General features: G+C 39.0%; 1 protein-coding gene across 11 annotated transcripts in view; it reads left to right on the top strand.

The window, feature by feature from the left end:
* The window catches only part of BMPR1B (bone morphogenetic protein receptor type 1B), a 448,166-nt gene that overhangs the window by 392,837 nt on the left and 40,506 nt on the right, over positions 1–14,823 (top strand). For 8 of the 11 annotated variants that reach the window (XM_018049148.1, XM_018049150.1, XM_013964506.2 and 5 more), the window contains 2 exon segments: positions 2,233–2,392; positions 14,447–14,549. In XM_018049148.1, the coding sequence (XP_017904637.1) occupies positions 2,250–2,392; positions 14,447–14,549 (246 nt within the window). In that variant the 5' untranslated portion in view covers positions 2,233–2,249. 11 annotated transcript variants of the gene reach the window in all.

The raw sequence follows: 14,823 nt of genomic DNA, 5'->3' as shown, positions 1-14,823 counted from the left end.
TTCAGTAGTTTGAGGATGCTTCCTTTTCTACCATAGACCATTCTATGTGAATATTCCATTTAACAACTTTTCCCATCAGACGGTAAATTCTTTGTATGTTTAGTTCATCCTACATACCTGGGCTATGTCTGAAACAAGGTAGGCACTCAGTATATATTTAAGAAGTAGACATATGTGTAATATTAATAAATGAATTTTTATTATTTTGTTTTAAAAACTTCAAAGAGCAGGGGCCTGGTATGGAGGGAAGTGGGATGTAATAAGTTTTAAATATCTTGCTTTCATCACTGTGAGTTACTTTGAGGTTCCTCAGGTTATAAAGTTAGTAAGACTGAGAACCACATTACAAAAAGGAAGTCAGTGTGGTAGGGAGATATATAGACATACCAACACCCACTGCACCTGGATATCAAGCAATGCTAGGGCGTTTAGGCAGGTTTTAAATACAGCATGTGAATGTGAGCTGTGTTTTACTTCACTTTCTTTTGGAGTTTTCACTTATGGACGAGCACCATATTTTATAGAAATAATAAACACCTATCGGGATTAAATATTATTAATCTAGTCCTAGTTTTCTCAAAGTGGAGTTCCCGTCATCTGTCTCAAAATCACATGGAGTCTTGTTGAGTATGCCTTCTCTTGGCTTACCTGAGACCTGTAGAATCAGAATCACTATGATGGCCCAGGATTCTGAACAGAACACACTCTTACTATATTACAGTTGGTATATCTTCTGCAGACTAAAATTCAAGAAACTGTTCAAGAAAGTTAGGTGCACATCTTACATAAATTTCAAAAATCTAATGAAATGTTAGAATTAATGATTGGGGAAATTCTGATAAATTGATCTAACAACAACTTTATTGTTTTCCTTTTCAATTATTACTCTAAGAATTCAACTAATTGTTATAGCCCAGAGAAAGTCAGAAAACAACATCACCGATCTATTTTTAAACTCTTCATTCTCTGATATAATAATGGTTGGAGGCACTAATTTGTAGTTTAAAAAATTCCAAGTGCACACTAGTACATATCTACTGTGTATATTGTACTTCAGAAATTTCTATTTTTTAACCCAATGCCTTTCAGATAATATTTTTGTTGAAATTTTATTTAACTATAGGCAAACTGGATCTTTTGTGAGATTTTAAATCAAACATTGCTCAGGGCGATGATTTCTACAGTGACATAGCATGTATGAGAACTTTTACCACTATGCCTGAGACTTAATAGGTGTCAATCCATGCTTCCTCCAGCATCATTATATTCCAAAGGTGGTGGTAAAGAAGGAAATATGAAAACAGTCTCAGTGATATGTCACCCTATGTTGTGAAACATTGTCTTGCTACTTAAAAGGTAAAAAATTAGATTTTTCCAATAACATTACCTAATATTTATCAAGTAATAGTACATAACGTACACAGTCTAAATTCTTGACATGATGTAGGTGTTTATAATTATCTCCATTTTAATGATAAGAAAAAAGCACAATGAGATTATTTGTAAAGTTATTCAGTGTCAACTAGCTGATAAACAATAAAGTGTGTCTTTGAACCCAGAAAAATATATCTCTAGACATTATGTCTACCATCGTTTCTTCCACTTAAACTGAAGATGTACAATCACTGCTAATAGGTAGTCCCTTTTGCTTGAAAATACTGATGAGGGAGATATATTTTTTGAAATATATCTTGATAATTAAGTTTCTATCTTCCTATGAATTTCACAGATTAAATATTTCCTATGATTTCTTTAAAAAATACTTAATATACCTAAAGTAAAAAGACTAGTAGAAGTTTTAGGGCCCAAACAATCTGGATTTAAATCCTGTATTCATGACTTATTAGCTGAGTGCAGATCACTTAAATTTCAAATCTTAATTTTCTCATCTGAAAATGGGAATGATAATATTTACTCACAGTATTACATGCAGAGATAATCTGTATAATAGTGTGTCATTGAACTGCTTGCACTCAGTCAAATACAACTATTATAGCTTAATGTAGAAGCTACTACTCTGAAAGGTTTATGAGAATTTCTAGTGAGACCTATCTATATTGTAGAGAAAGTATAGTTTTCCATATCAGAACATCAGAACGTGTTTTCTCTTTATATCTTTAAGTGTTACAAATCCTTACTATTTTGTTTAACAGCATAATTCTTTGGACAGAAGACTGTGGCTGGGTATCCCAAAGATGCTTAAATTAAATTCTTACTCTTTCTTCTTTTCAGCAAACTTCCCTGATAACATGCTTTTGCGAAGTTCAGGAAAATTAAGTGTGGGCACCAAGAAAGAGGATGGTGAGAGTACAGCCCCCACCCCTCGTCCAAAGATCTTGCGATGTAAATGCCACCACCATTGTCCAGAAGACTCGGTCAACAATATTTGCAGGTTGGTCATATCAATTGTTGAACTCCAGTTTTCACAGAAAGGCATCCTTTTTTGACTATAGAATTTTAGGCTAGTGCTCCCAAGAACACATTTTGGGGAGTAGGGCCTACCTCCAGTACCTCTCAGAGCTGTGCCTGTCTGAACCATTGAATCCCATTTTGCCCTGAAATGTTGTTCTGAAATCATTCTTCCACCAAACATCACTTGTGCACATAAACAGAGAGTGCAGATCCCAGGATCCTTGTCAAGGAGCAGAAACTAATTATTTTCTTTGAAAGACCTCAGCCCCCAAATAAATAAATACAACAGCAGGAGCTGTCGAATGTGTGGGGGGTTTTGTTTGTTTTAATCATTTATGTTGATGGTGTTAGTATTTTGGAAAGAACACCCTAAGTTGTTGACTTCCCAGGTAGTGCTAGTCATAAAGAACCCTCCTGCCAATGCAGGAGATGTAAGACAGATTTGATCCCTGAGTTGGGAAGATCCCCTGGAGTAGGAAATGGCAACCTACTTCTGTATTCTTGCCTGGAGAATCCCACGGGCTGAGGAGCCTGTTGGGCTGCATTCCATGGGGTTACAAAAAGTTGGGCATGGCTGAAGTGACTTAGACTGAGTGACTGACACTGTCACTGCCAAGCTGTTAGGAATAGTCATAAACTCATTCTGGGAAGCAGTGTAGTAACAGAGCTTATGTGAGTCGACCAGAAGTTAGAAAGACGTTATCAAAGTACTCAAGAATGGGCTCCTTAGTAGGTAATCAAGTTTGTATAAATACTTTCAAATATTTGAAACTAGGCTTTTTGCTTCGTTCTTCCTTATACATCATGATGCAGCTACACCCATCTCGTTGGTGACTGTCCCTGCATTTATTCCCCTTGGTGAGGTCGACAGTAGATACAGAGGCTAGAGTCCGCCCAGGGAGAAGTGGGTGAGATAACAAGACGAGTGTGGGTCTCAGGAGCTGAAGTGTCAGAGAAGCAGAGTCTCCCTCGAGGAGGGTAATGGACCCAGATAGGGAGCTAGGCTGCTGCTGGGCTGGAACTCTGGACAGAATATCTGGGCAGCTGTTTAGGACCTCTAGTTCCCTAGGAAGGAGCATAAAGCTGAGCTGAGTATTTTTTCTTTCATACTGAGACTTAAAAAAGCTTCTTATGAAGTGGGAACTATCTAATAGAAGCTTACCAGTGTATCCTAAAATTTACAGTTCAAGTAATATGAACTGACAGAATGACGTGATGAGGAGATTCGGGTGTATTAATAAATATGTGTCTCATTTAATCAGCACAACAATGCAGTGTGATAGAGAATGCTCATTTCTTACCCTTAGACCTAAGGAGTTCAGGGCCCAGAGAAGCCTAGTAACTTGGCCCTTGTATGATAGTACCAGGTTGCAAGACTTACTTTAAGTCTTAAACCAAGATAAAATGATTTCAAAGCTCAGACAGTATTTCCTAGGAAATGCTTGCAGTAAGCAGAAAAAAGTATCAAAAAAATCACACAGAGTTTTCTGAAGAAGAGCAGCAGGAATTAGCATGTTAGGGAGATATTCTACTGTTTTGTCTCAGTTCAGTTCAGTTGCTCAGTCGTGTCCGACTCTTTGCGACCCCAGGAACCACAGCACACCAGGCCTCCCTGTCCATCACCAACTCCCGGAGTTCACCCAAACTCATGTCCATCGAGTCGGTGATGCCATCCAGCCGTCTCATCCTCTGTCATCCCCTTCTCCTCCTGCCTCCAATCCCTCCCAGCATCAGAGTCTTTTCCAGTGAGTCAACTCTTCGCATGAGGTGGCCAAAGTATTGGAGTTTCAGCTTTAGCATCATTCCTTTCAAAGAACACCCAGGACTGATCTTTAGAATGGTCTGGTTGGATCTCCTTGCAGTCCAAGGGACTCGCAAGAGTCTTCTCCAACACCACAGTTCAAAAGCATCAATTCTTCAGCGCTCAGCTTTCTTCACAGTCCAACTCTCACATCCATACTTGACCACTGGAAAAACCATAGCCTTGACTACACGGACCTTTGTTGGCAAAGTAATGTCTCTGCTTTTGAATATGCTATCTAGGTTGGTCATAACTTTCCTTCCAAGGAGTAAACATCTTTTAATTTCATGGCTGCAGTCACCACCTGCAGTGATTTTGGAGCCCAGAAAAGTAGTCTGACACTGTTTCCACTGTTTCCCCATCTATTTCCCATGAAGTGTTGGACTATTTTGTCTATGTCTGGTAGTAATTGTGAGTGAGTCTGTACGTGCCCTTTGAGCCATAGTTCTGGGGATCATATGTTCAGGTTTTCCAGAATTATCCAAAATTATCCCAGTTCAAATATTTTGTCCTGTTTTCCTCATAGACCATTGAAGTGTCCTAAGTTGCTTTGAGAGGAAGTGTTGAGGCACTGTTAACTGCGATGCAAGTTCTCTGTGGTTGGAAGGGGGAGCTCGGCATGTAGGAGGAGATGTGGTGGGTTTGAGCCTGGAGATGGGGGAGCTTTGACTATGGCCTGAAGGAGATGTTTAAACAGGAGTAGCAATGGGGATTGATGTGATGTGATTTGCTTTTTTAAAAAATTATCTCTGCTGCAGAGTACTCAGTGTATTAGAGGGAGACAAAAGTGAGTTTGAGAACAACAGCAGCCAGGTGAGAGAAATTGAAAACTGGATTCAGGAAAGACACAGAACTAATGTTTATTGAACTTTTATACTACTAGAATGTTTACTTTCATCTGTCTTTAATCTTCATACCATTCCTGTAAAGAATGAGGCATTATCTGTATTTTTGAGATCAGAAATCTGAGGCTCTGAGAGGTTATTAAATCTTTATTAGGTCATTCATTGTGCACACCCAAATGATTGAAAAAAAAATTGTGGCCAAGGTACCAAGATTCTAAATTTCTAACTAACAGCTAACCTCTGACACTCAAAGGAGCAGAAATATTCACTCTTGGGTAAAAGGTACATCAATTTTGCTAACAAGATATTGATTCCAATTGAGCCTCCTGTGAGCTGAGGTCAATCATATCTGAATCACAAGGCCTTTTTCTGTTCTGTGCTCTAAGACTTAGGAAAAGATCCAGGCCTTTCTGCCTCCATCCCTGTAAGCCCTTTGAATCAGATAGTTCTCAGGCTATGGTGGTGGTGGTTTAGTCACTATGTACAATTCCTTTGCAACCCCATAGACTGTAAGTTGCCAGGCTTCTCTGTCCATGGAATTTCCCAGACAAGAATACTGGAGTAGGTTGCCACTTCCTTCTCCAGGGGATCTTCTCAACCCAGGGATTGAACCCACATCTCCTCCATTGCAGGCAAATTCTTTACTGCTGAGCTACCAGGGAAACCCTTTTCAGGCTCCTCTGTCCATGGGATTTCCCAGGCAAGAATACTGGAGTGGTTGCCATTTCCTTCTCCAGGGGATCTTCCCGACCCAGGGATCAAACCTGGGTCTCGTGCATTGCAGGCAGATTCTTTACCCTCTGAGCCACCAGGGAAGTCCCTTCTCAGGCTATACCTCTGGTCAAAAACTTTTCCCCAATAAGTTGAGCACTGATACTTTCTAAAGTTCAATAAAAATGAATTACTAGAAAAATTAATTTAAAAGACAGATTACGTTCTTCACTTTTCTATTGTCTGTTAATTAAATTCAAGGGCTTCAAGCAGTAAATAATCCACCTACAATGCAGGAAATGCAGGACACGTGGGTTCGATCCCTGGGTCGGAAGGTCCCCTGGAGAAGGTCAGGGCAACCCACTCCAGTATTCTTACTTGGAGAATCCCATGGACAGAGGAGCCTCATGGGCTACTGTCTATAGGGCTGCAAAAAGTTGGATACAATTGAACAACCGAGCATGCGTGCATTGATTAAATTCAACAGAGCTGAAGTTACTGTGATACAAATTTCAATTTCTATATTAATGTACTCACAGACCAGTGATAAGTTTTTGAGGGAGCACACTTTGAGTAATACTGCACTAAATCTTGCCCTTCTAGGCAAAACAGTTTTAAAGAGAAGTCCTTGCTTATGGCTTGGATGAGGCTGGTACCAGGCAGATCGTAGCCAAGCTGGATAGCCTGGGTAGAGTGCATGCTCATTACCACTCCCACATACCTGTGGAGAATAACCCAGAAGGTAGCCCAAATCAGAAGTGCATCGCACTTTTTCAGAGATTCTGAAATCCCCTGAAGATCCAGGGAATCTTCCGACCCAGGGATCGAACCCACGTATCCTGCATTGTAGGTGGATTCTTTACTGCCGAGCCATCTGGGAAGCGCTTGATGGGATAATTCAGAGAACATGCACAAAGTGTAGAGGGTTTTGTCCTTTATTTTGTTATTATTTTTTAAACTCTTTCTGAGTTCTTTTTGGCCTTGATTCCTGCCAGGTGCAGTTGTGTCTGCTTCCAAAATCCATTCCATTTACATGGCCTAATGGCATGTATGTTAGATGATGTAGTGCATATATATCATGCTGAATAAAGTGGTAGGATACTTTTTTAATATCCATAACTCAAAGGATGAAAGCATTGTCTAACCTCCCTCAATAAAATATCGGTCATCTAAACACCTTTCAGTTGTTCCTTCGCATTGCTTATCTTTCTTATTCCATTTCTAGATTCTCTTCCTAGGACCTCATACTATCACTGTATGCTTTGGAAACTGCACAGTCATCTTAATTAACTCTTTGTGTATGACTTCCACCATGTCAATGTTCTGCTTAGTTCTCCTGTCCTAGCAGGCAGAATCGCAGTCTGATTTATTTTTTCTCCATACAATCTGGTCCCACTTTATGTCTTCTTCCTTGTTTTACTTGACATGATCTGTGATGGTCATTTTTGTCCCTTTCTCACCACCTCTCTTAAGTTACTCTACTCTCTCATACAAGTCTATCCAGTTCTTTTTTTTTTTTTTTACTCTTTTTCAAGGTAATTTTATTTATTTTATTTATTTTTTAATTTTAAAATCTTTAATTCTTACATGTGTTCCCAAACATGAACCCCCCTCCCACCTCCCTCCCCATAACATCTCTCTGGGTCATCCCCATGCACCAGCCCCAAATATTTACTCATTTATTTGACCCAAAATACTCCTACCTTGGCAGTTTTCAGGGTTTGTAGGTATTATAAATCACATTGTATATTTGCATAGATGTACAAATGATTCCAGGTGCCTAAATGACAAATTACATGAGTTTCTAGCTGTTTCCTGAAAAGTCAAAGAGGGCAGAAGGGAACGCTTAGAGGTTTAGCATAAGGTTTTTTACAGCTATACACTGAGAACCGTTGAAGATTTCTGAGTAAGAAGGAACATGTAAGATCAGGCGATGCTGTCCAGAGCCCTTTTGTATGGTTTGTGTTAACTTGGAGCTTCTAAACCTTCTGCCAAGTGTGATGGTGTGTATTTTCAGCGAGATGCTCCTGACCCAGGTCTCAGAGTGTTTGAAGTGAGCACTGTTCTCATTTGTGTGTACATCTTCTGTTCATCCGGTTTATTCCACTGTTGCCCAGACCACCTGAACATTCAGCTTTATAATCTTTTTTTTCCCAGTAGAAGATGTTGAGTTAAAACCATTTCACATATGAGAAATGGCTCTTTCTGTGGAACATATCACTTAGTTGAATGAGGATATGGTTTCAAATTCACTTGTGAAATCTTTAATAAGGAATAACTCTGCCTTTGTGTCTCTCATTAATCATGAATGATACTTAAATGAATCCATTTAGTGTTGGACTTAAAGTGAATAGTGTTGGGCTTGGTACAGTTATACATAGAGAATCATTGAAGATACTTGAGCAGGAAGGAAGATGTAAGATTTTTCAGGCAGTACTGTGTGGAATGGGTTAGAGACTAGAGAGAAGAGAAGGGGTGTCCAGGTAGGAGGCTCTCAGAGTAAAGTATGTCAGAGGTCTCTACACAGGACTGCAGGAGTGAGAACATGCAAATGCATATATAATATAACAATTGAGACAAGTTCAAAATAATCTTGTACCTCCTGGGAAGAAAATGAACAAAACGTTAAATCACTTGGCATGGCTGCCAGAGGAGGATGTATGGTAGTTACACTCTCTTCAAGATAAAGTAAAAAGGCCCCTCTCACATTGGAACTTCATCACTAATGTTGTAACTTCAGTAACTTCAGCGTCCCCCAGTACTGCGACATCTCAGAGGAAAAGCCAGAAAATGGGAGCAGTGACAGTCTTAGCCATCATACTGTCTTTCCCTCCACCACCATGGGAACACACCCACCTAAGATGATAAGGGGAAACAAACAAAACAGAAAACAAAAAAAATCTTAGGACTCCTTGACTCTGGTGATGACCTTTGCTCAGCGTTCTTCTTTGCCTTCCTGCTAGTCAGTAGAAAGCACTTAATTAGCTTGTGATTTCTGTCCCTCCTGAAGTGGAATGACTGTCTATCCTAGGATTGATGCATAGATGTTGAACTCTTTGAAAACAAAGGCTGCATATTCCTCACCCTCGATTCTCAGCATCTGTCTGAGGCATAGTATGCTTAATGTGTGAGTGTTAGTCGCTCAGTCGTGCCCGACTCTGCGACCCCGTGGACTGTAGCCCACCAGGCTCCTATGTCCGTGAAATTCTCCTGGCAAGAATACTGGAGCGAGTGGCCATTCCCCTTCTCCAGGGGATCTTCCCTTCTCAGGGATTGAACCCAGGTCTCCTGAACTGCAGACAGATTCTTTACCGTCTGAGCCACTAGGGAAGCTAGTATGCTTAATAGTTTGTAAAAGTAACTGTGGTTAAGCAACTTTCAGCTGTTTTAGTTAACTGACTAAAATCTACATGACTTAAACACAACTTGAAAAGCTGTATCTTTATTTACCTATAACAGAAAACTTTATTTATTCCCTTCATTGTGAAATAGATATTTTAGAAGACAGTATCCTCAAGAATTTACAATTCACCTAAAACAAGCAGCCTTTCAAGTAGTATCTGACCGAAATGTAAAAGAATTTTGAAAGAAATTTAAGAATGCTAGTATTTCTTTTCTTTCCCATTTATTTATTTATTATTATTTTTTAATTTTTATTTTTACTTTATTTTACTTTACAATACTGTATTGATTTTGCCATACATTGACATGAATCCACCATGGGTGTACATGCGTTCCCAAACATGAACCCCCCTCCCACCCTGGAAAAAAGTGGAATAAATAATTTGATTCAGTTTGATTAGGAAAAATAGATTAATTGGTGTAGAGAACTTGAATCCTTGTGAGCAGATGCACTTGAGCAAGTTTTCATTTATTTAATCAATTTTTGTCAAGAGCACAATTTTAAACTATTTAATAATTAAGTAATATTTGAGTTACTTGGTGATTTTTAGATTACTTTATTACTGCTTTTAAAATTTCCTATCACCCTGATTGAGCAGATCAGATAAACTCCTTTTTAACTACTACTTTAAAAATTATATTTTATAGTTAAATTAATCTTTATAAGGAACTAAACCAGTTAGAAGAAAATTTCTACAATAGTCCCTTCTCAACTGAGGTGGTTATATTTCTGGACAACTTGGGGTTTATAATAAAGAAGCATAAGATCTTAGTGGGAGAATAGAGTTAGTTAAAGGGACCAAGACTTGGGTAAACCTTATAAACCTTGCCCTCACTCTGCAATGAATGAATTGGGGTCCAGAAGTGAAAGTGAAAGTAGCTCAGTCCTGTCCGACTCTTTGCGACCCCATGGACTGCAGCCTACCAGGCTCCTCCATCCATGGGATTTTCCAGGCAAGAGTACTGGAGTGGGGTGCCATCGCCTTCTCTGATCCCTTTCTTACTTACTAGTAAATGTTCACGGGCACACTGAAAATCTCCCAAGGCAATTTATCTTCGATGTTCTCTCAAGACTTTGTCCAGACTTCTTTGCTTTTGAAATACTGGGCATATTCAAGGAGGCATGAACCTGTAGAACGATCCAAGGTTGTAACAGAGGTTTTATTATCACTACTTTGACCTCATATGACGTTTACTTTTTCAAATGCTTCGCTTTTTCAGGAATTAGCCTTACGTTGAGAGGCATTCAGTACTGATGACTGCTAATGTTTATAGGCAACTATTTTGTCAATTACTTTTCCTGACTTATAACACAGTGGCAGAATTTTTGAAATGTCACATCAGTTGTCTTTTTTATTGATGTTTGGTTGATTTACAGTATTACATTAGCTTTATATATACAGCCTAAGTTTTTAGTATTTTATAGATTGTACTGCATTTAAAATTATTATAAAATAATGCCCATATTTCCTCCTGCTGTACAAATATATCCTTGTAGCTTATTTATTTTATACATGGTAGTTTGTACCCCTTAATCCCCTGCCTCTATTTTGCCTCTCCTTCCTTTTGAATTATCTTTTAAAATTCATTATCATTATTATAATCAAATGATTCATCCTGCACTCATATATACATCTCACTGCTTTCAATTTTGTATAAAATTATTTCACCTTTTATTTTTCTCATGATTCTTCATCTCTTGTTATCACTTTCAACACTCTAGGGATGACAGGTAATAATCTATATAAAACATTTGAAACCTGTGCTTAAATATGGAAGCAAGCAGCAGAATGTTGAGATAAGCCCATAGTAGAGTCAGATGCCTTTGGTGACATTCAGCAGCCGTCTCTTAGTGGTGGGTGGTTGATCGGCTTTGATTCCAGAGTGCAGTTGTGTTTATATTTGTGCTTGCTTGAGAGTTGAAAGTTCTCAAGTAATTTTTAAGTGTCTGTAATTGCACTACTGGTTTCCAGTCAATGGCCCTTCCTAGCTAGGAATTTCAGTAAGAAGTTTATAAATTAATTTTATCTTGTTGTCAGTAATATGCACTTGAGATGTTTCTCTTACCCCCTTGCTTGTCCTCCAACTAAGTGTTTCAGTTTGTATCTGAATTTATAACTTATAGGACGCCAACTTCTTTCTCGAGGGCCTCTCTCCCTCTCCATCCCCTTTGTAACATTTATTTTTTTATTGAAATAATGTTGGTTCATAACATTTCATGTCTCATTGTACATTTTATTTCTACTTCTGTATACACTACAGCATCTCTCTGTCAAAAATCTTGTTTCCATCCTCTATTTTAGCTTCCTCCTCTTCACAGATAAGGGAGTGCTCCCCCAGTGCATTTTTAAAGCTTGAATTTATTCTTCCTGATGTTTCTTTACATTTACCAGGACATTGTAAAAGTAACATGCCAACAGCTTTACCAGCCTTTTCCTTTTTGATTCTTATAAGTTGCCTCAAATTACATTTCTGTATACTCAGATTTTGACTTAAGGGGACCTCCTGGATAAGGAGAAGTTAGTCTTTTTAGATTTAACATATTGTATCAAACTTTTTAGTCATGCTATGATAATGTCAGAAGCTTAAAATAACTTTATTCTTAATTCCTGAGTTTTACTTTTGATAAGAAATGCAAGTTCCACGCTGAGTGTAAGTATATAGAAAAGGGATAAAAGGAAAATCACATGGTTATTGTTTGCTTATATTGTTTAAGGTAAATTTCTAAGGGATAGTTCTTTCATTTATTGCCTTCAGTGTTTACATGCTTTGGATTTTCATAGTAATTTCAGTGCATTAGTTAAAAAGCCCCAAAGAATTTAGAGCATGGGCTGTTTAAAGGCAGTCTTTCTTCTATAGCAGTATTCATGCATTTGACCTTGGTCTAACAAAATGATTTATCATTGGCCATTCCTTGCCGTTCATTATATCTGAATTTTGCCTTGCTTGTTCTTGTAAACAGGCATTTTGGATCGCTTGAGGCTTATAAACCAGGTAAACAATTCTAAGGGTTTTGATGATAACTGAAGTGCCGGTGTATGGCAGAATGCTGTCGCCACTAACACACAAATCATGCTCAGAGCTTTCTTCCTCTGACCTTTTAGGTCATGTAATCACATCTGTGTTGGACGCTGACCATGGATATACATCTTTCTCTCATGAGAAAGATGGAGATGTAGTTCAGTAGCTTATTTCTTAGCACATGCAGTAGTGGTTTATGACTTATATTGGGAGTCTGTTTGCATTCATCACCCAAACTTGTGAACTAATGTCTGTTTAAAAATTGTTCTATATATAATAGTCCTTGTTTTTCATTTTTAATCCCTGGAGGGACTTTGGAAAAGCTATGAAAATGAAGCAAGAAGTCCTTGATGCTACACATGATTCTATATCTGTTTGTTTTGTGACCTTGTACAAGTTTGTTAGAATCTCATAACCTTAGTTTACCTATTTGTGAAATAGAAATATTACTTGTCATTATTGTTGAGAGGATTAAATGAGATTCTAAGTGAAAGTTCTTTGCAGTGTAGAAAACCAGAGAGAAATTAAAAGTATTGTTTCTTTGGCTTTCATACTCTATTAAAAAGCCCTTCTTTCTGTTGTCCATCCTTACCCCACACCCAAATTAAGACTGGACTCATTGCCACAAAGCCCGATGTTTTCATATGCCATCCTGAAAGTAGAGCTTAGCACTGCGTGGCACAGTCTTAGTTGCCTCACTGAGGCTATGCTGACCCCAATCCCTACTTCTCCTTTGTCTGTAAGCCCCCTGTATGCCTTCAGTTCAGTTCAGTTCAGTTTAGTTCAGTCGTGTCTGACTCTTTGTGACCCCATGAACTGCAGCACGCCAGGCCTCCCTGTCCATCACCAATTCCTGGAGTTCACTCAAACTCACATCCATCGAGTCAGTGATACCATCCAGCCATCTCATCCTCTATCGTCCCCTTTTCCTCCTGCTCCCAATCCCTCCCAGCATCAGAGTCTTTTCCAATGAGTCAGCTCTTCGCATGAGGTGGTCAAAGTACTGGAATTTCAGCTTTAGCATCATTCCTTTCAAAGAACACCCAGGACTGATCTAGGAAGAGATAAATTCACTTCACTAGCTCAGAGCAAGTAGAACCAGAATAAACACTCACCTGCATGGGTTCAAACCCCTGTTGCACCTCTCACTAGCTGTATGGCCTTTGAGAAATTACTCAAGATCTTTGAACCTCAGTTTCTTCATATAGAAAGTAAGCATATAACTACCTTCCTCTTGGTGTGGATTTCTGAAGGTGATAGCTGTGAAGGACCAGAATGAGTGTTTAGTATGTAGTATACATGTTATTAAAGGCTATGATTTTTCCTGTGGTCATGTATGGATGTGAGAGTTGGACTGTGAAGAAGGCTGAGCGCGAAAGAATTGATGCTTTTGAACTGTAGTGTTGAGAAGACTCTTGAGAGTCCCTTGGACTGCAAGGAGATCCAACCAGTCCATTCTGAAGGAGATCAACCCTAGGATTTCTTTGGAAGGAATGATGCTAAGGCTGAAACTCCAGTACTTTGGCCACCTCATGCGAAGAGTTGACTCATTGGAAAAGACTCTGATGCTGGGAGGGATTGGGGGCAGGAGGAGAAGGGGACGACAGAGGATGAGATGGCTGGATGGCATCACGGACTCAATGGACGTGAGTCTGAGTGAACTCTGGGAGATGGTGATGGACAGGGAGGCCTGGCGTGCTGCGATTCATGGGGTCTCAAAGAGTCGGACACGACTGAGCTACTGAACTGAACTGGACTGATGGAAATGTTGGAGCCTTTCTCATGAGTTTCTAGACAGATATATGAGTAAATAGTTAATGATAAATCAACTTAAAGGCAGTTTTGGGATTCTTTAATCAGATAATAACCTATTATATGATCTTTTACTTTCTTCTTGTTTGTAATTTAACAAATGATTATTGTTATTCAGTCGTTCAGTTGTGTCTGACTCTTTGTGACCCCGTGGACTGTAGCTCAAGAGGCTCCTCTGTCCTTGGGATTTCCCAGGCAAGAATACTGGAGTGGGTTGCCATTTCCTTCTCCAGGAGGTCTTTCTGACTCAAGGATTGGAACCCGAGTCTTCTACATTGGCAGGTGAATTCTTTACCACTGATCCACCAGGGAAGCCCCAAACAAGTGATAAACGTCTTCATTTCCTTTTATGCTGGACATGCTCTCTCTCTCTCATGTGCACACACACACACACACACACACACACACACACACACACTTACTTTGCCTGTTTGATCTTTAGCACAGATGGATATTGTTTCACGATGATAGAAGAAGATGACTCTGGGATGCCTGTGGTCACTTCTGGATGTCTAGGACTAGAAGGCTCAGATTTTCAGTGTCGGGTAAGGAAGATGCCTTGGTTCCTCTTTGTAACCTTTTATTGGCAAGATTGCAAACAGCCAAGTTTCAAGCAAGATAAAACAATTTTTTTTTTACTAGCTTGTTTTCAGTATTTTGGACATTAATTAGAAAATTTGCATTGAGTCAGTTCTCCTTTCATTTTGAAATCAAGTAGTCATTTTATTTTTGCTCTTAACTTTTGGCTTAGGGGCTCATTAGATCATCTTGCTCAAATTCCGATTTGGTTAATTGCATTAAGCCAAGCCTTCTTCCTGA

The sequence above is a fragment of the Capra hircus genome, chromosome 6 (genome assembly GCF_001704415.2).
Source record: "Capra hircus breed San Clemente chromosome 6, ASM170441v1, whole genome shotgun sequence".
NCBI lineage: Eukaryota > Metazoa > Chordata > Mammalia > Artiodactyla > Bovidae > Capra > Capra hircus.
The sequence above is the reverse complement of the archived record's forward strand: the minus strand, read 5'-3'. Positions and strand labels throughout refer to the sequence as shown.